Here is a 25,863-nt window from a genome sequence, read left to right on the forward strand (position 1 = left end):
GCCATGATGAGCTGAAAGGCCAAACAACCCGGCTGGAAGAGCAAAATAAACCGGCCACCAGGTGCCACTTGTGGTTCCCCAGCTTGCTGGCTAGCTCCTGTGGATGCTGGTCTCTGAAAGGGTCTCCTCCCACCACTCAGGGGAGTGGCTGTGATATAACATAAGACTAAAAGATATAGGAGCAGAATTAGGCCATTCAGCCCATCAAGTCTACTCCACCATTCCATCATGGCTTATTTACTACCTCTCTCAACCCCATTCTCCTGCCCTTCTCCCCATAACCTTTGCCACCCTGAATAATCAAGAACCTATCAACCTCCTCTTTAAGTATACCCAATGACTTAGCCTCCACGGGCATCTGTGGCAATGAATTCCACAGACTCATCACCTCTGGCTAAAGAAATTTCTCCTCGTCTCTGTTTTCAAAGGAAGTCTTTCTATTCTGAGGATGTGACCGTTGGTCCTAGATTCCCTCGCTTTAGGAAAGATGCTCACCACGTCCACATCCACTCTGTCTCGGCCTCCTCATTCTTCTAAACGCCAGTATCTGGCATAGGCCCTACCCTGACTGTAGTTGGAGTGTGCAAACAAGGTGGTGGTGGTGTGGTGTGGGGGGGGTGTTGGTGTAGGGGGTGAGGGTGGAGTGGTGTGCAGGGGGTGCGGGGAGCTGGAGTGAGGGTAGTACCTTGGCCTGCAGCTTCTGGGTCTCAGCCACGTGGTCCTGATAGCTAGCCTGCATGCGGGTCTGCACAGCGTTCAGCTCCTCCTCCCTCATCGTCAGCTGCTCCTTCAGCTTATTCTCGCTGGCACACGCTTTGGCCTTCTCAGCTGCAAGCTCCTGAAGGGAACACAGGGGCACAGACATTAATAGAAGGCAGACACTGCCAGTCTGTTGCCTCTCTCTCACACACACTCTCTCTCTCTCTCTGTGTCTCACACACACACACACACACACACACACACACACACATCCAGAATGTGAAAGGAAGATTTTAAATTGCACTCCGGGGACATCTGTGTTGAGTGTAACGAATTATTTTGACAAACGCTTCCCTTAGCAGAGTAAGTAGTTTTTCCCGTAGAGAGATGGGAGAGAAAAAGAGGGAGGTGGTGCTGAGGGGGAGAGGAGTGAAGAAAAGAGGAAAACATATCTGCACTCAGAGGCCATTTTATCAGGTACACCTGCTCATCAATGCAAATATCTAATCAGCCAATCACATGGCAGCAACTCAATGCAGACATGGTCAAGAGGTTCAGTTGTTGCTCAGATCAAACATCAGAGTGGGGAAGGAATATGATCCAAGTGACTTTGACTGTAGAATGATTGTTGGTGCCAGACAGGGTGGTTTGAGTATCTCAGAAACTGCTGATCTCCTGGGATGTTAGCGCACAACAGTCTCTAGAGTTTATAGAGAGTGGTGTGAAAGGCAAAAAAACATCCAGTGAGTGACAGTCTGTAGGTGAAAGCTCCTTGTTAATAATGACAAGGGTCTGAGGAGAATAGCCAGACAGGTCCAAGCTGTCAGGAAGGTGAGAGTAACTCAAATAACCATGTGTTACAACGGTGGTGTGCAGAAAAGCACAACACATCAAAACTTGAAGTGAATGAGCTAAAGCAGCAAATGACCACCAGCATGCACTCAATAGCCACTTTATTAGGTCTAGGAGGTATCTAATAGAGAGGCCACTGACTGCAACCTCTAAGGAGACGATACACGTTTCCTTACAGACTATATCCATGTCTGTGCCCTATGACTATGTGGGTTTCATCTGGGTGCTCTGGTTTCCTCCCACATTGCAAAGACATACAAAACTAGTGGGTTAATTGGTCAGACAGATGTAGTTGGGCAGTGTGGCCTCACTGGGCCGGAAGGGCCCGTTACCGTGCGGTTTTCCTGAATTAAATTAAAGTGAGAGCACACGCAAGAGAGCAAGAAAGAGAAAAAAAAGAAATGGGAAGCTGCAGATTTTACAGCAGAATTTAAACATCCATTCGGAGAAATGTTATCAAAGTAGTGTTTTTTTTTTAAAAAACTAAATCAGACCTTAAGTTAGCGCAATTAACAACAAACATTCCTGAGTCGCAGCGGGCGCTGGAGATCCGCCTGGAGCGTAACGTGGGTTCAGCGCGCTGGTGACGGGTCCTTGGGGAGCCCCGCAGGCTTACCTTGCTGACCTCCCGGAGTTTGCTTTTGACCGCACTGGAGTCCTCCTGCTCGGCCACCAGCTGCTTCTCCTTCTCTTCCAGCTGCCGCCTCAGGGCCGTCACCGGGTCCCCTTTCTGAGTGGCCTGGGAGCCGCGGAACAAGAGTTAGGACAAGCACACATCGCGGAGACCGCAGAGCTACGACATAGTCACTCGCGTGGAGGGGACTTCAGCCGTGCCGTCAGTGCTGGGATAGTCTGACCAGCAGGTGTACTTGTACAGTATTGACAAGGTAGCCATTGTAAAGATACTCCAATGTTCCACACAGGAGCACTGAAGGATATGGAAAAATGGGAAAAGGAGTAGGGCTTTTGGCCCTCAAGCCCACTATGCCTTCCCATAAGATCATGGCTGTTCCATTCCTGGCCTCAACACCACTTTCCCCTCTCTCCCCATACTCCTGATACTTTTGCCTTGGCTACCTTCAATCAATCCACCTCTACAGTTTGTGGGAGTTAACCCAAAAAAGATTCACAAGCTCAAAGGAAATTCCTCATTGTCGGCTGAAGTGGGGTCCCCCCTTATTCCGAAACTATGCCCCCTAATTCTAGGTATAACAATGGTCCTTGTTAGGCACATTGTAGTTTCAATCCTGCCTTGATTGCAGCCCCTCATTTTCAAGTCAGCTGGTCATGACCGTAAGACACAGGAGCAGAATTAGGCCCATCAAGTCTGCTCTGTCATTCCATCATGACTGATTTATTATCCCTCTCAGTCCTATTCTTCTGCCTTCTCTCCATAACCATTGACACCCTTGCTAATCAAGAATCCAATCAATTTCTGTTTTAAATATACTGAATAACTTGGCCTCCACATTTGCTTGTGCGAATTAATTCCACAGATTCACCACTCTCTGGCTAAAGAAATTCTCCTCATTTCTGTTCTAAAGGAAAGTCCTTGTATTCTGAGGTTGTGCCCTCTGGTCCCAGACTTCCTCACTGTAGGAAATATCCTCTCCACATCCACTCTATCTAGGCCTTTCAATATTTAATGGGTGTCAATCAGAGACTCTCTCGTTCCTCTAAACGCCAGCGAGTACAGGCCCAGAGCCAAATGCTCCTCAAATATTAATCCTTTCATTCCTTGGATCCTTCTCCAATGAAGGCACATCCTTTCTTAGATATGGGGTCCAAAGCTGCTCATAATACCCCGTGTAGTTTGACCAATGCCTTATAAAGCCTCATGAGTTCAAACCCCAGTTCATAAACTTAAACACACAGCCCAGGACTTCCTGAAAGAGAGTTGGAGATACTGTCTTTCTGATGAAATGATAAGCCCAACCCTGAACTCGCTTTCAGATGGAAACAATTCTGTGGCACTATTTTGATGAGCTCCTGATGGTGTTCAGGGACAATAATTACCCCCAACCCACACGATCTGGTCATTGGACACAATGTTAACCGGGGAGCTTGCAGAGCAAAAACAATACGGAGGACACTTCAAAAGTTCGCTAGATGAGAAATCCTCTGCAAAGACTCGCAGTAGTAGGAAATGCGCAAGTCACTTGTTTAATCAGAAAATGCTGGAGGAAGTCAGCAGGTTGGGCTGCATCGATGGAAAAGAGCACAGTCAACGTTTTAGGTCGAGACCCTTCAGCAGGACAAACCATCGACTGTGCTCTTTTTCCATAGGTGCTGCCTGGCCTGCTGAGTTCCTCCAGCATTTTGTGTGTGTTGCTTGGATTTCCAGCATCTGCAGATTTTCTTTGGCTTTTAATCAGAATGTGTCTCATATTCTGCAATGATTTCTATCACCTGAAAATATTGGAATGATTCACTTGCCCTTGAGGTGGGCACCTGATGGGGAAAGAAATGGTACCCCTCCTCCCTTGAGGTCAGCCCCCACAAAATCTCCGAGAGATGGAAGCAGGGATGGTCTGCGTCCACCCCAAGAACAACAATTCCAGCCTCTCAAAGCTTACCCACACTGGGCTGGTTATTCCATACAGATCAGGAACCGCAGGGGGTCGAGCACCCCAGGGGACGATACAGTAGCCTTCATTTTGTGACTCCACTCCCCCCAACAGCATAATGACGAAGGGGTCAAACCTGAATTCAGCACAATGCTCGGCACCAACAGCCTACCTACCGTGTGCCAGGTGTCCTGCACAATGCCGGCCTTATCCATCAGGATTTCGATGAGCCGATGGGCCTCACCCTCGCTGAAATCCATGCTGCTCACCGTGGAAAGCAGGGACTTGAAGGGAATGTAGAGAGGGCCGTCCAGGGAGTCAGCGGGAACTATTACTGGGGAAACAGACCAATGCACAGTCAGAACACAGGCTGCAGTGGCAGCGCGCCGTCCTTTTACTGAGCGCTCAAAACAGATATCTCAGCTTTAACTCTGGTGACAGGGGGCCGTGCGCAGATCGGAAATCAGTAACAAACCCATGTGTCACGGTCACCTGCCAACCCTGGCCTTATCTGGCTCAAGGTGAACCCAGATCCTGTGACCATCTGGCCCAGGGCTCCACAGTTAGCGGTAGGGAGCAAATGGCGAACGGCTCACCTCCGTAATGAAGGATGATCACCGAGATAAGAGGACTGGGCTAGAGAAGGGGAGGGCTTGAGGGGGGGGGAATGGGCTCAAGGTGGTGGGCGAAGGGGGGAGGAAGCGATTTACATGGCTTTTCCAAAGTTCATCTAACTGAAGGACACAGACGTGGGCAAATCAGTGTGGATTTGGACAATCTGACTCTCTGCTGTGGAAGCCAGTACATATGTTCAGTATCAGGTAGTTTTTCATTGCATACACCTTTGGCAATGTAGCATGCCTCCAGTAAGGCAAGTCAAGATTTTGTGCTGAAGTCCTTTCGAGAGAAAACTGGTTTGTGATTGTCACATGTATAGTGAAAAAAAAATTCACATCTTGCATACAGGCCTTTTGGCCCAATCATCTTGTTGTGTCTTTCCTAATGTGGTTTGTTAATCTCTAAGTACTAGGTCATACGACTTGTAAGTTCACAGCTGCTGTTTATCACGTTGTTAAGCTATCGGGATGGCCATTTTACAGTATACCGTTATATATTGTACATTTCACTTCAGTCAGTTAGGAGCAATTTGTTGGAAGGCGAGTGAGTTTGGATCAGTGTTTGAATCTGCCTCTCATAAGAATGCTGGAGTACTGTCTTTTTATACCGGCTCGTGCGTACAGTAACACGCTGGCGAATAATAAAATCACCTTCAACTACAGCAATGCCAGGACTGGAGTTGTCTGTCTGTCTAGCTGGAGAAACGGGGAAAACTCTCGAGTGAGGGCAGAATGCATCTCTTACTACTACCCTCTGCTTTCTCCTACCAAGCCAATGTTGAATCCCATTGACTACTTCATCCCGAGTGCAGTGCAGGCAGGTAGGCGTTGAAGTGCAAGGTCCAAATTAAGTGGATTGCAAGATCAAGAGTCCATCTCATTGTACCAGGGACCTTTACAGCCAGACAGAAGCTCTCTTTGAGCCTGGTGGGACATGTTTTAGGCCAGGGGTTCCCAGCCCTTTTTATTCCATGGACCAAACCATTAAGCAAGGGCTGTATGGACCCCAGGTTGGGAACCCCTGCTTCAGGTTTTTGTATCTTCTGCCAGATGGAAGCATGGAGAAGACAGAATGTCTGGGGTGGGAACTTTCATTATGGTGGTTGTGAGAAGTAGAGACAGAGTCCATGAAGGGGAGGGTGCTTTCCATGATGTTCTGGGCTATGCCCACAACTCTCTGCAGCTTCTTGCGGTCACGGGCAGAGCAGCTGCCACACTGAGCCACAATGCATTCCTCTTTCACACAATTTATATAATTTTTTTTATTACAACTTACACAGTGATCCTTTTTATATCTTTCACCACCACAAAACAACTTGACACAAATTAGAAATAACAAACCTGATTCTGTGCCTGTGAATAGTTCAAACAGTCCACAAATGGGAAAACGTAACCACCCAGCAAAAATTATCTGCAGCCCTGCAGCAACTAGTGAATTCATCCTGCTGGCACCTCAAATGCTTGTTCGAAATTATCGGCCAAACACAAGTTGGGCATTTGTAAGGTGTGAAGGACCAGCACTGAAGAGAATATCTGGGTATATACTGCACCAGTTAACATTTACGATACGTTTCCAAAAGATAAAACTCAACTAATGCCAGTGAAGAACTCCACCAAACTGAAATGCGCTTCTTTTTTTAAAAAGGAATTTACTGAGCTTATTCAGCCAAATGCTCAGAGCTTACAAAAAGCTGCATTTCACCAAACATGGGAAACATACAGTTCCCCCACCAGAGTAACACACACAAAATGCTGCAGGAACTTCAGCAGGTCCAGCAGCATCTACTGATGTTTTGGGCCGAGACCCTTCATCAGGACTCTTGACCCAAAATGGTCAAGAGGGTGCTGGTCTGAAATGTTAACTGTTTATTCCTGTCTATGGATGCTGCCTGACTTGCTGAAGTTCCTCCAGCATTTTGTGTGTGTTACTCTGGATTTCCAACATCTGTTGAATCGCTCATGTTTATATCCCTGCCAGGCTGGGATAAAGAGAGTTCGAGAGTCTTAGAGTCCAACAGCCTTTCAGCCCAACGAGTCCACACCAAACAAAATGCCCATTCAGTGTGGGCCCACTGACCTTCGGAACCTTTTCCATCTGTAGACAGTACTGTGCAAAGGTCTTAAGCACATGTATATATAGCTAGAGTGCTATAGTAATTCCATGTGTTGCACTGCACTGCTGCAACAAAAAAAAACAAATTCCATGATGTATGTGAGAGATGATAAACCTGATTTTGATATGGGTCTCTATCGTGGGCTGAGAGCAGGAAGGGGGCAGGGAGAGGGGAATCATGCTTGGGAAAAGGGGAAGGAAGAGAGGAGTGAGCGGGAAGCACCAGAGAGACGTTCTGTAATGATCAATAAACCCGTTGTCTGGAAGCAAATGACCTTGCCTGGAGTCTCAGGGCTGGATGTGCCTGCACCTGTGCCATCTCCCTGCCACTGGCAACCCTTCTCTGCCACCTGTGCCACACCCTTCCCAAGGCACTCCACCCTCGCCATTCCTAACATCCTTTACTCTGCCAGATTTACAAACTCACTCTCTGCTCCATGTTGACAAATACAGTATTGTGCAAAAATACTTATATACAGCTAGTGTGCCTAAGTGCCTATAAGTTTTACACAGTACTGTACCTTTCCAGAATTTTTTTTTTTTTTTTTTTAATTTATTATTAAATGTCACTACTATACCTGACTTATCCATTTCCTCAGGCAGATCATCCCACATACATACTATCCTTTGGAAAAAAAAATTGTCCCTCAAGTTCCCATTAAATCTTTCTCCTTTATTGTACACCTATGCCCTATATTGTCTTTCCCCTTTCACCGTACACCTATACCCATACACCTTGATTCCCCACCATGGGTGCAGTCACCCCATCTGTCTATGCCCCTTCTGATTTTATACACCTCTATAAGGTCACCTCTCTCCTATGCTCCAAGGTGTAATGAACTGACCTGTTCAATCTTTCTCCATTTGTATTGGTATTGGTTTACAGTTAGCACTAGGCAAGGGAGAATGCTACCAGCAGGACACAAGTGGCACTTGCAGTGCCCGACGTGGCAATCAAGACAGAGCCTTGGGTAGCCGGTTTGTCAGAAAGTCTCCCAGCTTCCAACAGCCTTAATGTACCAGGCTACAGTCACACAACCACCTAAAATCACCCTGCCTACCGGGAGCCAACTATAGAGAGATTAGGACCCACGTCCAAGCACTTGTTGAAGGAAGGTATAAAGGAATATCTTCAGTAATTCACTGCCCTAGTTCACTAAACACAAAATGTGGCAAGACATGAAACCAGTCTGGCAATCAATCATCTGCTGGAGGCTATGCTGTGACCTTGAGACAAAATTCTATGCTTTTGCCATTGAAATGCCCTTTACATTAAGGTGCTCCAAAATGGAGTATAGTCATGGAGTACTACAGTACAGAAACAGGCCCTTCAGCCCATCTAGCCCGTACCTAACTATTAATCTGCCTCGTCCCATCGACCAGCACCCGGACAATTGCCCCCACCCCCATACCCTTCCCTCCCTATACTCACCCAAACTTCTCTTAAATATTGAAATCAAACCTGCACCTACTAGTTTTACTGGCAGCTCGATCCATACTCTTACCTCGCTCTGAGTGAAGCTCTCCCTCACGTTCTCCTTAAACGTTTTATCTATCATCCTTAACCTATCACCTCTAGTTGTAGCCTTATTAGATTTTTAGATTTGATTCAACTTTATTGTCATTGTGCCGAGTACGGATACAAAGCCAATGAAATGCAGTTAGCATCTGACCAGAAGTGCATTTCCAAAATAACTGCGAAAAAAAAGTGCTACAGCATACAAACATAAAAGTACTGAGACAGCCTCAGTAGGAAAAAAATCTGCTTGCGTTTACTGTATAATCCCTCAAAATTTTATATACTATCAAAATCTCCGCTCATTCTCCTCCGCTCCGGGGAATAAAGTCCGAACTATTCGACCTTTCCCTGTCACGCAAGTCCTCAAGTCCCATCAACAACCCTGTAAATTTTTTCTGCACTCTTTCAATCTTATTGATATCTGTCCTGTAGGCAGGTGACCAGAACTGCACACAATTCTCCAACTTAGGCCTCACCAATGCTTTGTAAAACTTCAACATAACATCCTGAGGTTATAAGGTGAATGGAGAGAGAATGTTCCTACTTGCAGGAGACCGAAGATTAGGGACCCATGTTTTAAAACAGGCGCTCGGTCAACCCTTGTAGGGCAGAGTTCAGTCAATTTATTTCTCTATCAAAGGGCGGCACATCTTTGGAGCACGCCTCTTCAGAATAATAATTATTAAATAAATGAATAAATATACACCACTAAACTTAAAATAAAGCACAACCCATAAAAAAATGAAGAAATTGTCCCTACTGAAGGAAAAGTTAACCAATGGAAGAGCATGGCCCTCCACGGAAGACATCCCCACAATCTGAGCAGACTAGATGTTGACAAGGAAGTGTCGAACACCTGGCTCAGAGTTGGAGACCTCGTCCCTGAAACAGAAGGGTTCCTTGTGGCAATACAGAACCAGGTAGGTAACACAAAAAATGATCAAAAATACATAATAAAAGACCAACAAATTCAAGACCATAAGTGCAGAAAATGCCAAGGGAAACCAGAAGCACTCCAAAACATTACAGGATCCTGCAGCAGTTTAGCTCAATCTGTGATTGTACTGACACAGGCACAGTAAAATAGCAAACATCATTCAACAAAATCTTGCTTTAAAATACAAACCCATGAAAAACACCACACCTTACTATAAATACAAGCCTGCTCCAGTTTTAGAGCCAGAGTCCTACAAATATTAACCACTGATCCACTATTACAGATAGGACCATCTATAATAACTGTCTGGATATAATATTACAGGATAAACAAGGACATCTTACTTAATAGATATATTCATTCCAAACACAAATAACATACAAAAATCAATAAGTGGAAAAACACTAGAAATATTCTGAATTAAAAGAGGAATGAAAGACTATGGAACATGATCAGGGTATATATTGTCCCAATAGTGAAAACCTACAACTGGTATCATCCCAAAATCACTGCACAATGACAGTAATTAGGCCTACACTCAATTATTTAAGTAAATCTTCAGAAAGCCACAATACTAAACACCGCGAGAATAGTCCAAAAGTTCCCAGCAATTGAGAAATGAGTGTGCTTGGCTATGCCCGTACCTCAGGTTTTACCAAAGATAAATATAATTAACAATAATAACTTATTTATAGGGAACTTTTCATACAGATGATGGGTTTCAAAGTGCCTTACAATGGAATAAAGTGCAAACATGAAAAGACAGTTAGTTAAAAGCCAGGCTAATAAATAGGATTTGACCTGGCAATTTAAAGCATCAACTGAGTCTGCAAGCCTTATAGGTAGTATTAGATAATGCATTCTACAGTTTAAGGCATTTGTTAGTTTTGCGAGACCATGGATCTGCGCCGGGAAAGTCTTCACTCTCCAGGGCGCAGGCCTGGGCGAGGTTGTATGGAAGACCACCAGTTGCCTATGCTGCAAGTCTCCCCTCTCCACGACACTGATATTGTCCAAGGGAAGGGCATTAGGACCCATACAGCTTGGCACCAGTGTCATCGCAGAGCAATGTGTGGTTAAGTGCCTTGCTCAAGGACACAACACGCTGCAATTTTCTTCTCGACTGAGTCAGCCGTACCAACATCCTGTCAATTGGAAAGTGCAGGAGTTGCACCATCCTTAAACTGCACGGAATCCACTTCCAGGGAAAGTTGCTGATCAAACTCAGTAGTAACCTGTGAAAAGCAACTGGCTAACTACTCGAGGGCAAACATAGTTTGCATGACAGGGATAGAGGTGGTGGGATGGGATGCTACTTATAGCGTAGCTCTGAGAGTCGACTTCCAGACTGAGGTAAGTCACGTGATCAGCTGAATTCCTAGACTGTTCGTTTGACTTCATCCGAAACAGGATCTTTTTGGTTGTCCCATCCCCAGAAGACATTCTTCAGCTTTTCCAGTGCTGATTAAGCAGTTGTGTTCTTTTTTCCCTATTTGGCACCATCTGTTGCACAGCTGTCAGCCAGATGTTTGGCTGTGCAAACATACTCCCCCTTTAGTGTAAGAGAGGCATCACACCAGACGGAATCAAACCCGGCACAGTGTCAGTAAAGTGACCGATGTTAAAAAAAAAATATCCTGGAATGCAACACCATTTTATAGCAACAAAGCCAAAACCAAATTAAAGTATAATTTAAGCTCATACCCCACGACAGATGAGGGCAACCTTCCCCGGATTAAATTCAGCAGAGCACAGCAGCCTGGTAGGTGAAGTTAATAGAAAATATTCAACTGGGAATGCTGTTCGGAACACTTTCCCCAACATCAACTATAGTCTCCACAAAATTTGCAGGCAAATTCGAGCCCCGATTTTGCACTGTACTGTAAAAGCATTTCAGCTTGGTGGAGATTAACCTTAGTTCTGTTCAAAGGATTCGATACTCTCCTATGAAATATCTGACACCAAGCCAACTAGAGAGATTAGGACCGATGTCCAAGCGCTTATCAAAGGAAGGAATAAAGGAATACTTTCAGTAATTCACTGCCCCAATTCATCAACACTACAAGTTGTATGACTTGAAACCAATCTGGCAATTATCCATTGTTGTAATCCTGAGACAAAATGCTATGGTTTGTCATTAAAATGTCGACTACATTAGGGTGCTCTACCATAGGTTACATACCAAGACAGACTTCAGCACAGTTCCCAGCACCATGATCTGCTGCCACTAGTGACACACATCAAGCAAGACAAAGCCCAGGTACACAGAGAAGCAGGTACCTCTCTGCCTTCCCAAATCTACCTCTGCCCTCGCATGGCCACCAACCAGCTCGTCTTCATCTATTCACCAGCACCAATTTACATAAGAACATAAGAAATAGGAGCAGGAGTAGGCTATCTGGCCAGTCAAGCCTGCTCTGTCATTCAATAAGATCATGGCTGATCTGGCCATGGACTCATCTCCACCTACCTGCCTTTTCCCCATAACCCTTAATTCCTCTACTATGTAAAAATCTATCCAACCTTGTCTTAACTATATTTACTGAGGTAGCCTCCACTGCTTCACTGGGCAGAGAATCCCACAGATTCACCAGCCTCTGGGGAAAAGCAGTTCCTTCTCATCTCCGTCCTAAATCTACTCCCCTGAATCTTGAGGCTATGCCCCCTAGTTCTAGTCTCACCTGCCAGTGGAAACAACTTTCTTGCCTCTCTCTTATCATAATTTTATGTTTCTATAAGATCTCCCCTCATCCTCGGTAGTAACCTGTAAAAAGCAACTGGCTAACTACTTGGGGGCAAACATAGTTTGCATGACAGGGATAGAGGTGGTGGGATGGGATGCTGCTTGCAGCATAGCTCTGAGAGTCGACTTCCAGACTCATCCTTCTGAATTCCAGCAAGTACAGTCCCAGGCAACTCAGTCTCTCCTTATGATCTAACCCACCCCCCCCCCCCATCTCTGGAATCAACCTGGTGAACCTCCTCTGCACCATCTCCAGAGCCAGGATATCCATTTATACCAGCACTAATGGTCCATCTTCTGAACTAGTCACTGAGCAGAGCGGTTAGATGTCACATACAGACCTAGCTGCATGAAAATTCCTTCCCTTGAATTTAAATAATAAAACGGATTTTTTAAAACAATGATCCAGTAGTTTTGTGGTCACCAAATTCACCTTGGACTAGAGATTTTCTTTCTCTCCCCCATCTATTAACCCACCCCACCAGCACTATTTTATCATTTCCTGCCAGAGTCACCTTATGTACAGACGCTCCTGTACCTAGTGTCACTTTATGGACATACAAACAATGTACATAAGCTAAATGATCTGATACTTATTGTGTTTCTTTACTATTGTGTTCTTTAACTTTTGTGTTGCATCAGATCCAGAATAACAATTATTTAATTTTCCTTTATACTTTAAACAATCTTGAGTCATGTGCAGACAACCTCTTGTATTGATTTGATTATTTTGCGGTTAAATTCAAGTATTCAAAGTACCGAAGGCTGATAGAACTCAGAGGATCAGGGAACCGTTCAGGAACCAGCATGGAAAGATCAAAGTGAGAAAATAGATTTTGAGAGAAAACTTGTGATTAATATCAAAACAAGCAATAACAGTTTCTACGGACATATTAAAAAAAGAGGCTAACTTCTAAGGAAAAAGAGGTTGCAGAATTAATATCCAGAAACGAGGAACTGGCAGAAATGCACCAATATCCCAGAGATAACACAAACTGTTTTTAAACGGTAAGGAAGAAATCCCAGGCACAAAGGACGCAGCATTAGAGAAACTCTGGGGACTAAAGGCAATGCATTCCTGATTGTCTACGCTGCAATTTTAAGCAAAGTGGGTGCAGAGAGAGTGTACCAAATGCCCTTGAGCCTGGTGTCTTGTGCTTTCAGGCTTTTGCTTCTTCTCCCCAATGGGAAACGGAAGAAGAGGGGATGTCCAGGCTGAGTGTGGACTCTGATGATGCTGGCTGCTTTACTAAGAAAGCAAGAGGTAGAGTCCGGGTCCATGAAGGGGTAGCTGGCCTCCATGCTATGCTGAGCAGTATCCACAACCCCCTGCGGTCTCCTGGGGTCACCAGAAGAGCAGTTGCCATACTAAGCCTTGTTGCATTTGCATTGCAAGAAGCTTTCAATGGTGCTCTGATAAAAATGGAGCAGGGTCAACAGGGCAATGGCAAATCTCTTTAGCCTCCTGAGGATGTAGAGCCGTTGGTGAATTTCCCTGGCTGTGGCATCAATGTGGTTGGACCAGGAGGGGCTATTGGGTGATGTTCACTCCTTGGGACTTGAAGCTCTCATCCTCAGCATCGTCGATGTAGACAGAAAACTGTGCACTGCCCCTTCCTGAAGTTAATGACCAGCACTTATGTAAGATGGTAGAATCAATAATCAAACAGCAAGATACAATTACTAAGAAACCTTGCGTTATAGCAGAACAGGCTGCATTTGCCTTCAAATTACAGATTGAAACAGGTTTCCTGTTTGCACTGTGACCACTGTGCCCAGTGTAATATATCCACTCAGGGGCCACATTATTAGACACATTAACAGCTTCTGCTACAGTAGCCCAGCAACTTCAAGGATCGAATTCAGAGATGTTCTTCTGCACGTCACTGTTGTAACACAAGGTTATTTGAGTTACTGTTGCCTTCCTGTCAGCCTGATCCAGTCCAGCCATCTTCCTCCAACCTCAGTCATTGACAAGGTGTTTTTGCCCACAGACCTTCTGCTCACTGGATGGTTGATGTTTCTTGCACCATTCTCTGTCAACTCTAGAGACTGTTGACCCGTCACTGTACGTAAGGAGTTTGTACGTTCTCCAGTTTCATCCCACAGTCCAAATACGTGCTGGTTGGTAGGTTAATTGGTCATTGTAAATTGTCCCAAGATTAAACTCAGGTTAAATCAGGGATTGCTGGGCAGCACAACACAAAGGACCTATTCCGCACTGTTTCACAGTAAATAGATAAACAACACATTTTAAAAACCCAGGAGATCAGCAGTTTCTGAAATATTCAAATCAACCCGTCTGGCACCATCCATCATTCCATGGTCTAAATCACTTAGATCACATTTCTTCCTCAGTCTGATGTTTGGTCTGAACAACAACCGAACCTCTTGACCATGTCAGCATGCTTTTATGCACTGAGTTGCTGCCACGTGATTGGCTGATTAGATATTTGCATTAACGAGCAGGTGCACAGATGTACCTAATAAAGCGGCCACTGACTGCATTGTGTTCCGTAATCCACAACTCACATTACAATCAATTGCTATTCTGGAAACGTGTGTTACAGCAGAACTGCCTGCATAGTGAAACCAAGGCTTTGTGAAAGACAAATCACGCTGACTAAATTTGCTCAGGTTGTTTGACGATGTAACAAGCAGAGTCAACAGAGGTGTACCTGTAGATGTAGCGTATTTAGATTTCCATAAGGCATTTGACGAGGTGCCACATAAGAGGAAATCAGCACACAAGAGGGAGATTGAAAATCTGGCTGAATGGTGCCACAGCAACACCCCTCACTCAATGTCAGCAAGACCAAGGAGCAGCTTATTGACTCCAGAAGCAGGAAACCAGGGGTCCATGAGCCAGTCCTCAACAGGGGATCAGAGGTGGAGAGAATCAGCAACTTTAAATTCTTGGGCGCTATTATTCGGGAGGACTAGTTCTGGGACCAGCAAGAGCAATTACAGAGAAACCACGGCAGCCCTCTACTTCCTTCTAGGCTTGCAAAGATTCAGCGTGCCATCTAAAACTTTGACAAGTTTCTATTGATGTGCAATAACAGCGTATTAACTGGTACGGACATATCAGTGCCCTTGAACGGAAAGTCCTACAAAAAGTAGTGGATATGGCCCAGTCCATCCCCGGTAAAACCCTCCCCACCAATGAGCATATCTACATGGAATGCTGTCGCAGGAAAGCAGCATCCATCATCAAGGATCCCCACCACCTAGGGCGTGCTCTCTTCTCCCTGCTACCCTCAGGAAGGTGGTACCAGAGCCTCCAGACTTACACCATCAGGTTCAGGAACAATTACCCCTCAAAGATCAGGCTCTTGAATCAATGAGGATAACTGCACTCCGTTTCACTTGCTGCATCACTGAACTGATCCCACAATCTAAGGACTCACTTTCAAGGACTTTTCATCTCATGTTCTCAATATTTATTTATTTTTCTTTTGTTTCTGTAGAATTTGTTGTCCCCTGCATCTTGGTTGTTTGTCCATCCTGTTGGGTGCGCTCTTTCCTCCTAAACATGGGTGACTTCATAATTTTTAAACATTATATTCCATCTGCCACATCTTTGCCCATTCATGTTGCCTACCCATATCCCCCCTGAAGTTCCTCTATATCTTCCTCACACCCACACCACCACCTCAGACAGTTCCCCCTATTGATTTCTGGGACCAGTGCCATGGGATCTACAAATTCACTCACCAGGCACAGAATCCAAGGAGGATTCCAGGAAGATGCCTCTAAATGAGGCCTTACAAAGGACTACATATTCCCAACCTGCCAGTTGCACCAACCTCTCCCAAGCACCGAGGATTTGAATTCACCTGGATTTTAAACACCACTTGCTCACTCTGCTTGTCACACAAGGGTCAGTGCTCTCAAAATAACTGAGATCACATGATTTCTGAAAAAGGTAACCTCCCCTCAGATGTAGCCAACTGCTGTACTTCAAACAAAATCCAGTTACTAATTAAATTGATGGCAATGCTAGCCAAACAAGACTCTACCAAATCTGGGACTGATTTCCCAGCCTTCAGCATTTACACACCACTGAACGCTCAAGTGGATATTGACAAGGTTTACATTACAGATCATAGAATCCAAGAACATACATGATTTCCTCATATTTCCCAGCATTGCCCTGTACTTGCACAATTATTTCCCATTGAGTTAACAACCCCCAGCCCAGGCTGATTTGATCTGGCAATCTCATGCACACAAGAGATCCTGCAGATGCTGGAAATCCAAGGCAGCCACACAAAATGCTGGAGGAACTCAGCAGGACAGGCAGCATTTATGGAGGGGAATAAACAGATGAATGTTTCAAGCCAAGATCCTTCATCAGGACTGGATAGGAAATGGGGAAAAAGCCAGAATATTGTCGATCATATTACCCTCACACTAGCTATGCCACTGTGATCAGCCAAACTCAAAGTATACAGCGTGCAGTCACCTGCAACTTTGACCCAGTCAGTTGGAACTCTCTTCACACCCTTCAGCATTCTCAGACAGGGGTTCCCGACCTTGTTTATACCATGGAGACTTACCATTAGCCGAGGAGTCCATGAATCCCAGGTTGGGAGCCACTGCTCCAAGGGATTCAAGATAGCTAAAGTTTCAAGCTGCAGATGAAGTGTAACATCCCCACTAATTATGACTCATTGGAGTAAGGAGCATTTAGGATAGCACTGAAACACTCAAGGCGACAGATCAGGAGGGGGAGAAAAATGGCCCCCTACACATGGTGGAAGTATCGACCACCTCCTAAACTACCTTCTCCATCAATCAGCTCTTGCCCATCTGTGGAAGAGTCTACAGAGCCCACACTGGCCTCATCAGTCGCTTCATAGCCCACGGAACTGGAGTGGAAGAAAGCCATTTGTCTCATTACATCCAGCAAGCGAAATGAAATGGGGTCCATCTAACAGCCGCAGATTGAAAGGCTGCAGGATTGAATTTTGATTCAGGTTCATTTATTTGTCATATTGACAACGAAGCATATAGTGAAATGCATCACTTGCATTAACAGCTAACACAACCAAAGGACAGGCCAAGGGCAGCCCGCAACAGTCGCCACATTAACCGTCCTTCAGGAACTTAAAACTAATTCACACCAATCCAGACCAATGCAGGCAATTAGACCACCAGACATAGAAGCAGAATTAGACCATTCAGCCCATTGAGTCTGATCTGCTGCTCCATCATAGCTGATTTATTATCTCTTTAAACCCCATTCTCTTGACTTCTCCCCAAAACCTTTGACACACTTACTAACCAAAAACCTATCAACCTCCACTTTAAATATACTCAATGACTTGGTATCCACAGCCACTGGTGGCAATGAATTCCACAGATTCACAAACCTCTGGCTAAAGGAACATCCTTGTATTCTTGGGCTGTGCCCACTGGTCCTAGACTCTCAGACTATTGGAAACATCCTCTCCACATCCACCCTATCCAGGCCTTTCAATATTTGATAAGTTTCAGTGGGATTTCCCCCTTATTTTTCTAAACTCCAGTGAGTACAGGTCCAGAACCATCAAACACTCCTCATATGTTAACGCTTTTATTCATGGGATCTTTCTCATTAATCTCCTCTGAACCCTCTCCAATGCCAGAACATCCTTTCTTAGATAAGGGGCCACAAAACTGCTCACAATACTCCAAATATGGTCTGACCAATATCTTATAAGTTCCATCAATACATCCTTGCTTTCATATTCCAGCCCTCTCAAAATGAATGTTAACATTGCGTTTGCCTTCCTTAACCACCAACTTAGCCTGCAAGTTAACCTCTAGGGGGTCCTGCATGAGGACTCCCAAGTCCTTTTGCACCTCTAATTTCTGAATTCGCTCCATATTTAGGAAAATTCTATGCCTTGATTACTCCTACCAAAGTTCATAACCATGCACTCACCTACACTGTATTCCATCTGCCACTTCTTTGCCCATTTTCCAAGTCCTTCTGCAGACACCTTGCTTTCTCATCACTACCTGCCCTCCATCTACCTTCGCATTGTCTGCAAACTTGCCCACAAAGTCATCGATTCCATTACTCAAATCACTGGCATACAACATAAAAAGTGGTCCTAACACCGACCCCTGTGGAACACCACTAATCGCTGGCAGCCAACCAGAAAAGACCCCCTTTTATTCCCTCTTTGACTCTTGCCAATCAGCCAATCTTCTATCTATGCCAGTATCTGTCCTGTAATACCATGGGCAGCCTCATGTGCAGTACCTTGTCAAAAGCCTTCTGAAACTCCAAGTAAACAGGATCCACTGACTCTCCTTTGTCTATCCTGCTGGTTCTTTCATCAAAGAATTCCAGCAGATTTGTCAGGCAGAATTCCTCATTAAGGAAACTATGCTGACAGGCAGTGTGGCAAACTTGATCTATGGTAATAATCATGGCTCAGCACCCAGCCAGCATAAAGTCAAATTGTGTACAGTATCTTAAAGGGACCTTGTGCAGTATGACAGCACTGAGACTGTTGGCGGGGGTGGGGGGGGGAACAGGACAGAATGTCATCAGTGGCTGTGGACGTGCCTTTGGTTAACTGAAGTCTTTTGTGTCCGAGAGCAGCACTGAGTTTCTCCCTGCCAACGCCTGGGCTCGATCAGCTGTCATTACAATGGATATGGACAGCTGCTCCTGAGGACTGCGATCGCTCCTAGTGACACACAAACAGCTCCAAGTGGGCCCAGGGAAAATATCCCACAATGTCACCGTTATGGAAACCCTGGGTGTGTTCCAGCACAACCCACCCCCGGGTTTGCAGCATTTGCCTTCACCCAGTTTCTGCTTCCAGTACGACACCGTAACCCTTTCTTGCCTCTTACCATTTTTAATCTTGTAGCAAGTCACAAATTAATCTTAAGCAAACTGTGGAATTGCATCAACTACAATTGGCGGTGAAATGTGTTTAAGCTGTTCTCTGTATTAAGTCAGCTCAGTCGGTGGCAGAATGTGTCGGGACCCTTGCCGGCGGCCTCCAGTACATCCTTAGCTGTGTTGGTTGTTAACACAACTGATGCACTTCATTATGTTTCGGTATCCAAAGTAAACCTGAATCTGAAAGTTATCGTCAGATGCACAAGTACATCTAGGTGCAGGCGTAATGAAAGACTTACTTGTAGCAGCAGCATTACAGCCAAACAGCACAAGCACTGTTCACAGAGAAAACTAAAATATACACAACGCCTTACAAGAGAGAACACATTCAGAACAAAAATAGTCCCATTTTAATGCAAAGTGAGTAAAGTGGTCCTCCTGCTTGGTCAAATGTAGTTACATGTTTTTCTCAAGAACTGAATGATTGAAGAAAAGAATGTAGGTGTTCCTAAATCTGGTGGTGTAGGACATCAGGCTTCTGTACCTCCTGCCCAATGGTAGCTGAAAGAAGGTGGCATGGCCCAGATGGTGGTGACCTTTGAAGATGGAGGCTGCCTTTGTAAGATAAATACTACAGATCTAGCCCACGGCAGATTAGGAATGTCATAGTTCATTCAGAGCTACTGACTGGGGAAGACTTGGCATGTGCGAAACATACGAAGATGCAGCAGAGCACAAAGAGTTGACATGTCCCATCTGCTGGGTAGAGGAAGATGAAGAGGAGAAGGAATGGACGGAGTAGTACCTGAGGTACTCCCTCTAACTGTACCACACATCATTGTCCTTCTTGCTGAATCACATGCAAGTCCTCGCAACAGTTTCTCAAAAGTCCACGGCCCTCAAGTGTGCACCAGAGGGCTGCCCACACCTTTTTTGTGGACTTGTCCTCCCCAGAAGTAGACAGTGGTCACCACCAACTGGACCATGCTACCCTCTCACAGGAGGTACAGAAGCCTGAAGTCCCACACCACCAGATTCAAGAGTATACTTCTTTCCTTCAGCCGTGTGGTTCTTGAAGCAACTGACAAAACCATAATCATTACAGTTTAGCAACACCATGGCCACGTTGATCACATTATACATTAAAATGGACTTTGATTTTTTTTGTTCTAATTGTTTTCTTGTAAAAATTGTGTACACACCTATTGCCCACGTTATTAGGCACTTCATGCAAATACAAAATGGCCACTGAGTATACGTTTGTGGTCATCTGCTGATGCAGCCCATCCCCTTCAAGCTTTGATATGTTGTGCATTCAGAGATGCTCCTCTGCACACCACTGTTGTAGTGTGGTGGCTATTTGAGTTACTGTTACCTTCCTGTCAGCTTGAACCAGTCTGGCCATTCTCCTCTGACCTCCATCACTAATTAGGCGTTTTTGTGCACAGAACTGCCACTCACTGAATGTCCTTTGTTTTTTGCACCATTCTCTGTAAACTTTAGTGACTGTTGTGCATGAAAATCCCAGGAGATCAGCAGTTTCTGAGATACTCAGACCACCCCATCTGGCACCAACAACCATTCCAGGGTTTGGTTTGATTTGAATTGGTACATCCTCAAAACTCTTTATGTTACGTCTCCATCTAAATGTGCAATGTGTAATTCATAGTAACTTATAATAAATAGTATGGCCAGTCTAATATAAAGAGTCTAGTATAAACAGGACAGTCAATATAGCATAGAAATACAACTGTATCAGTGTGAATTAATCAGCCTGATGGCGTGGTGGAAGAAGTTATCCTGGAGCCTTTTATATTGCAGTACTGTTTCCCAGACAGTAGCAGCTGGAACAGTTTGTGGTTAGGGTGACTCAGGTGCCCAGTGATCCTTCAGGCCCTTTTTACACATCTGTCTCTGTACATTCTGATGATTGGTCTGAACAACAACTGAACCTCTTGACCATGTCTGTGGGCTTTTATGCATTGAGTTGTGCCACATGATTGGCTGCTTAGATATTTGCATTAATGAGCATGTGTCCAGGTGTATATAATTACTGAGTGTAATCCACGTTCTTTTTATGGGACGTGCCTGGGTTACTCCTGCAAGCAGACTTTCAATACATCTATACATACATGTTGCTGCTGCTGAGGCTGAGGCCTCTGTTGGTCAGAGCTGGCCATGGACATTGCGTCCTAGCTGTCCAGATATGCAAGTCTTGGCAGTACAATATGGAAAGCATACACGTACTTGTGCATATGATCAATAAATTCAACTTCGACTTTTCAATGGCACCAAGGCACCTGGGGTGAAGAGTTGGCACTTCCAAAGATATTGGTTGCTGAAGCCTCACCCTGTCAGACGAGACTTCAATCCCACTTTCCATTGCACTCATTCTCAGCCCTTTCAGAACGAGGTCGACCCAGATTGGGAAACGAGCTGTGGACTTAGCGTGGTGAGTTACCTCTGGGTATGTTAAGGTCATCTCAGCATTCAGCTGACTGGTAAACAAATGACCCATGATGATAAGCTGGGCAGTCACTACCTCAACTGTTAGTTTAACATTGCACTTCTAAAATAACACGGCACTATTTTTATGATAAGAGATTTAACTCAAATAAAACCTTCCCATAATGTAGTGCTACTGAGAGCAGAATCTTATATGCCTCTCAGCAAAAGGGAATGACCCTTTGTGTGCTCTCAAAATCCTGAGCAAATGATTCCATTTCATTTCCATCATTTCACTTCTAGCTTTCCCCAGTGTGGTGAAAGATCATGGGTGTGAAACAGGAACCCTATTTTCTTTCCCACAGATGCTACCCGATGTGAGTATTTGCTGTTTTTATTTCAGGATTTCTAGCATCTGCAACTTGTAGCTTTTCAAATCGTCGTCGCCACGCTGCATTTGTAATATTGAATAGGTTACGAATCAATCACTGGTGAATCCATGTAGCTTGGAATTTACAGGCAGGGGATTTCAACCAGTGCCAAAAAGAGTTGCAGGAACTGGATTACACCCAAAGATTTATAGACTAGTAAACTAGAATAAGCTTTTGACCTCATGAAAAGCTTGGTTAAAGATCCACCCAGGGAAATATTTACACGCAGGTACACCCGCTTGTTAATCCAAATATTAACCAGCCATCATGTGGCAGCAACTCAAAAGCATAAAAGCATGCAGACGTGGTCAAGAGGTTCAGTTGTTGGTTGTTCAGACCAAACTTCAGAATGGGGAAGAAATGGTTCAAGGGCCAAGCCGATCGAGAACGGCTTCGGGCGGGGCTGCCCAGGCGCATAGGCATGCCAGGATCCAGGTCCTAGAACATGGCACTATTCGGCGCTTGGACGATTTAAATGCCGGTCCAGACTGACTGGCAGCCCGAGTGTCGGGTACGGAGGCAAGGGTTGGGCCGATCTCGCTCGCTCTCCCGCGAATGTTCATTCCTTTCTCCGCAGCACCGAGGTTGTGAATTGATCTGGCCACTGGGCACTTCTGCCCTACTGGTGTGGTAACTGGGGACCGAGGCTTGGCTTGGGCCTACTCCAGCCGCTCCGAGAGCCGATTTATTGTTTGCGAGATATGTTTTATCTTCCCTCTCTCTTTCTCTGTGCAGTGGCTTTTGGTCTTTTTTAAAATTGGGTTATTCGAGTTTCTCGTTTCGTGGCTGCCTTTAAGTAGACAAATTTCAAGGGGTGTAATTTATACATTCTTTGATAATAAGTGTAGTTTGAATCTTTGAAATGCGATCCAAGTGACTTTGACAAGGGAACAATTGTTGGTGCCAGACAGGGTGGTTTGATCTCTCACAAACTAATCATATCCCGGGATTTTTATGCAAGATGAGTTGACCTGCTCCAGATTTAAGATCATGCCATCCCCATTTGGATTCACTCACACACAGCGCATCCGTTTTGAACAATGCAACGATAACCAGCTGAAATCATTTTCCACCTTGAGGTTCAGGAAGGATGCATAGTCACCATGCTGATTCAGCTAACCCTAGAATCATTGCAAGTAAATGCAGGGAAGAATTTAATTGAAGTTGAGGAAGACAAGGTGAGAAAGTGGCAATCTTAATGGTTGGAGGCTGCTGAGTAGCTGAAATCAACCATAGATATATTTTTTTAAACAAAACGCTGGAGACTTCTGCAGATGCTGGAAATCCAAAGCAACACACACAAAATGCTGGAGGAGCTCAGCAGCATCTATGGAAATAAACAAACAGTCAGTGTTTCAGGACGAGACCCTTTTTTTTCCAGGACTGGAAAGGAAGGGGGAAGACGACGGAATGACAAAGTAGGGGGAGGGGAAGGGGGAATAGCTGGAAGGTGATGGGTGAAGCTAGGTGGGTGGGAAAGGTAAAGGGCTGGAGAGGAAGGACCTAGCTGGAGAGGAGAGTGGACCGTAGGAGAAAGGGAAGGAGGAGGTGATAGGCAGGTGAGAAAAGGTAAGGGGCCAGAGTGGGGAATAGAAGAAGAGAGGAGGAGGAGGGAATTTTTTTTCTTTCTTTTTTTTTTAAACCAGCAGGAGAAATCGATATTCATACCATCAGGTTGGAGGCTACCCAGAAGGAATACAAGGTGGTGCTCCTTCACCGAAGGTGGCCTCATCGAGGCTCAAGAAGCCATGGACTGACATGTTGGAATGGGAATGGGAATTAAAATGTTGGGCCACCAGGACATCCCGCTTGTGGTCCCCCAATTTACAACGGGTCTCACCAACGTAGAGGAGGCTGCATCGGGAGTTTTTTTTTGGTACTCTGAAGTGTCTCAGTGTACCTATGGAACGGAGAGAAGAATGGTGTTATTTCCCAGTGATTCCTGCAGGAGGTGTGCTAGTACTAATAGGGAGGATAAGGAAACAAATGTAACAGATAGTGTGCATTCCCTTCTCACCAACCACCACCCCCAAAACACATATACCCAATCCAGCCTGCATGTCCTGTTCCCATCTTCACAGGATAATGAAGAGGCTCCATTCCGCACCCCCCCCCACCCAATTTACAAACATCCATAAATGATTTTATGTGCAGAGATCGTGTAGGAGCATGCATAGTCTGAGGTTCTCAGCACTGGGATATGCTGTACACAGCTCAGGGCTGACACATTCTCCCAGTTTGATGAAGGGCTCATATCCAGGACACTGGCTGGTGTAGTCTCTCCCCCGCACCCCCACCCCCCCCCCCGTCTTCTCTTTAACCGGCTCAGTTTTGAAGCTGAACCACAAACAAATCCCTACTCTATCTAATCTGACCGGGAGAGCCCAAGACCACACCCTTTCATTAGCAACCCCATGCCCCTCACCTGCTTTCTTTACGTTGCTACCTCGATCACTCCAGAATGGAGTTTGGGTTGCTGGAATTGCTACTTAAGAAAATAAGAGCAGGAGGAGTCGACCACTCGGCCCCTCAAATCTAAGCTCCTCATCGGTGCTCCAATTTCCTCCCAGAGTCCAAAGAGTTGATTGGCCATTGTAAATTGTCCTGTGATTAGGCGAGTGTTAAATAGGTGTGTTTCTGGGCTGGAAGCTCCTGTTCCACGCTGCATCTCTAAATAAAACTAAAATAAATCTCTTTGGCTGCCTCCAGTGCCAGAATATCCTTACTTGAATAAGGGGAGCAAAACTGTGCTTGCAGGGCAGCTTCACCAATTCCCTGTACAAATATTCTGATACAACTGCAATTGTTCATGGTCCCCAACAGTCCGGCTTACACCCCTGCACTGCAGCTGGACTTGCAATCAGATGCAAGGAACTCATGCAGGACCTTGGCCTGCTGTCCCGTGGTGCCTGCATTTCATTAACTGAACACTAGGTGTCGCCCCACTGTCCATCTTCTGGCACCCGACACCCACACGTGCCTCTCACTTCCTTCTATTTTAAGGCCATAAGACTTGGGAGGAGACGCAGGCCATTCAGCCCATTGAGTGTGCTCTACCCTTCCATCATGGCTGATTTATTATCCTTCTCAATCCCATTCTCCTGCCTTCTCCCCATAACCTAAGATGACCTGACTAATCATGAACTTACTAAAACATACTAAATGACCATCTATAGCAATGAATTCCACAGATTCACCACAATCTGGCTAAAGAAATTCCTCATCTCTGTTCTAAAAGGACATCTTTGTACTTTGAAGCTGTTCCCTCTGTCCTAGACTCCCCCACTACTGGAAACATCCTCTCCACGTTCACTCTGTCTAGGCCTTTCAATAGTCGATAAGAAATATTCAACTAAGAAAATATTCGATTCCCAGAGCCAAATGCTCTGCATGCATTAATCCTTTAATTCCAGACATCTTTCTCACAAACATCCTCTGAACCCCTGAAAAGACTGGGCTAAAAAGAAAGGCAGAAAGTTATTACCCAGTGACTGCCACTTGAGTCAAGTTGTGCTGCTTCACTCAAGACTAGTGCTAACCAGGGACCTACTACCAATCCAGTGGAACTACCATACCATCCCAGAGCACAAAGCTTAGCCAGACATATGCTATCCATGCTGTCAGAGCTACCACCAGTTACAGAAAGCTACTGCTAGAAACCTCCTACTGCTTTTGTGGACAAATTACAAAAAACCCTTGTGCCAATCAATGCACAGGATCTGGAGACGCCACTGCGCAGGACTAGGAAAAGTTGCACAGAGGGCTGTAGCCTCAGCCAGCTCCACCACGGGCACTAGCCTCCCCACCATGGAGGATATCTTCTAAAGGGGATGCCTCAAGGCAGCAGCATCCCTCATTAAGGATGCCTGCCATCCAGGATGTGCCCTCCCCTCATTATTACCGGGGAGGAGACACAGCAGCCTGAAGGCAGACACTCGACGTTCTAGAAACAGCATCTTGCCCTCCGCCATCAGATTTCTGAACAGCCCTTAAACCCCTGAACACCACCTCACTTTTTGCATGATTCATTTTTATATTTCCTACTGTAACTTACACTAATTTGTTTTGTACTGTACTGCTGCTGCAAATC

The 25,863-nt window shown here is 45.3% G+C and overlaps 1 protein-coding gene across 7 annotated transcripts in view; it reads right to left on the minus strand.

Annotated features, from left to right (window-relative positions):
- Positions 1–25,863, minus strand: part of LOC140201504 (ribosome-binding protein 1-like) — a 151,875-nt gene that overhangs the window by 72,290 nt on the left and 53,722 nt on the right. For all 7 annotated transcript variants that reach the window (XM_072265719.1, XM_072265717.1, XM_072265715.1 and 4 more), the window contains exons 3-5: positions 4,295–4,452; positions 2,168–2,290; positions 686–838 (exon numbers count right to left, since the gene is read on the minus strand). In XM_072265719.1, the coding sequence (XP_072121820.1) occupies positions 686–838; positions 2,168–2,290; positions 4,295–4,452 (434 nt within the window). The remainder of the gene's footprint in view (positions 1–685; positions 839–2,167; positions 2,291–4,294; positions 4,453–25,863) is intronic.

This window comes from Mobula birostris, chromosome 8 (genome assembly GCF_030028105.1).
Source record: "Mobula birostris isolate sMobBir1 chromosome 8, sMobBir1.hap1, whole genome shotgun sequence".
In the NCBI taxonomy this organism is placed as follows: Eukaryota; Metazoa; Chordata; class Chondrichthyes; order Myliobatiformes; family Myliobatidae; genus Mobula; species Mobula birostris.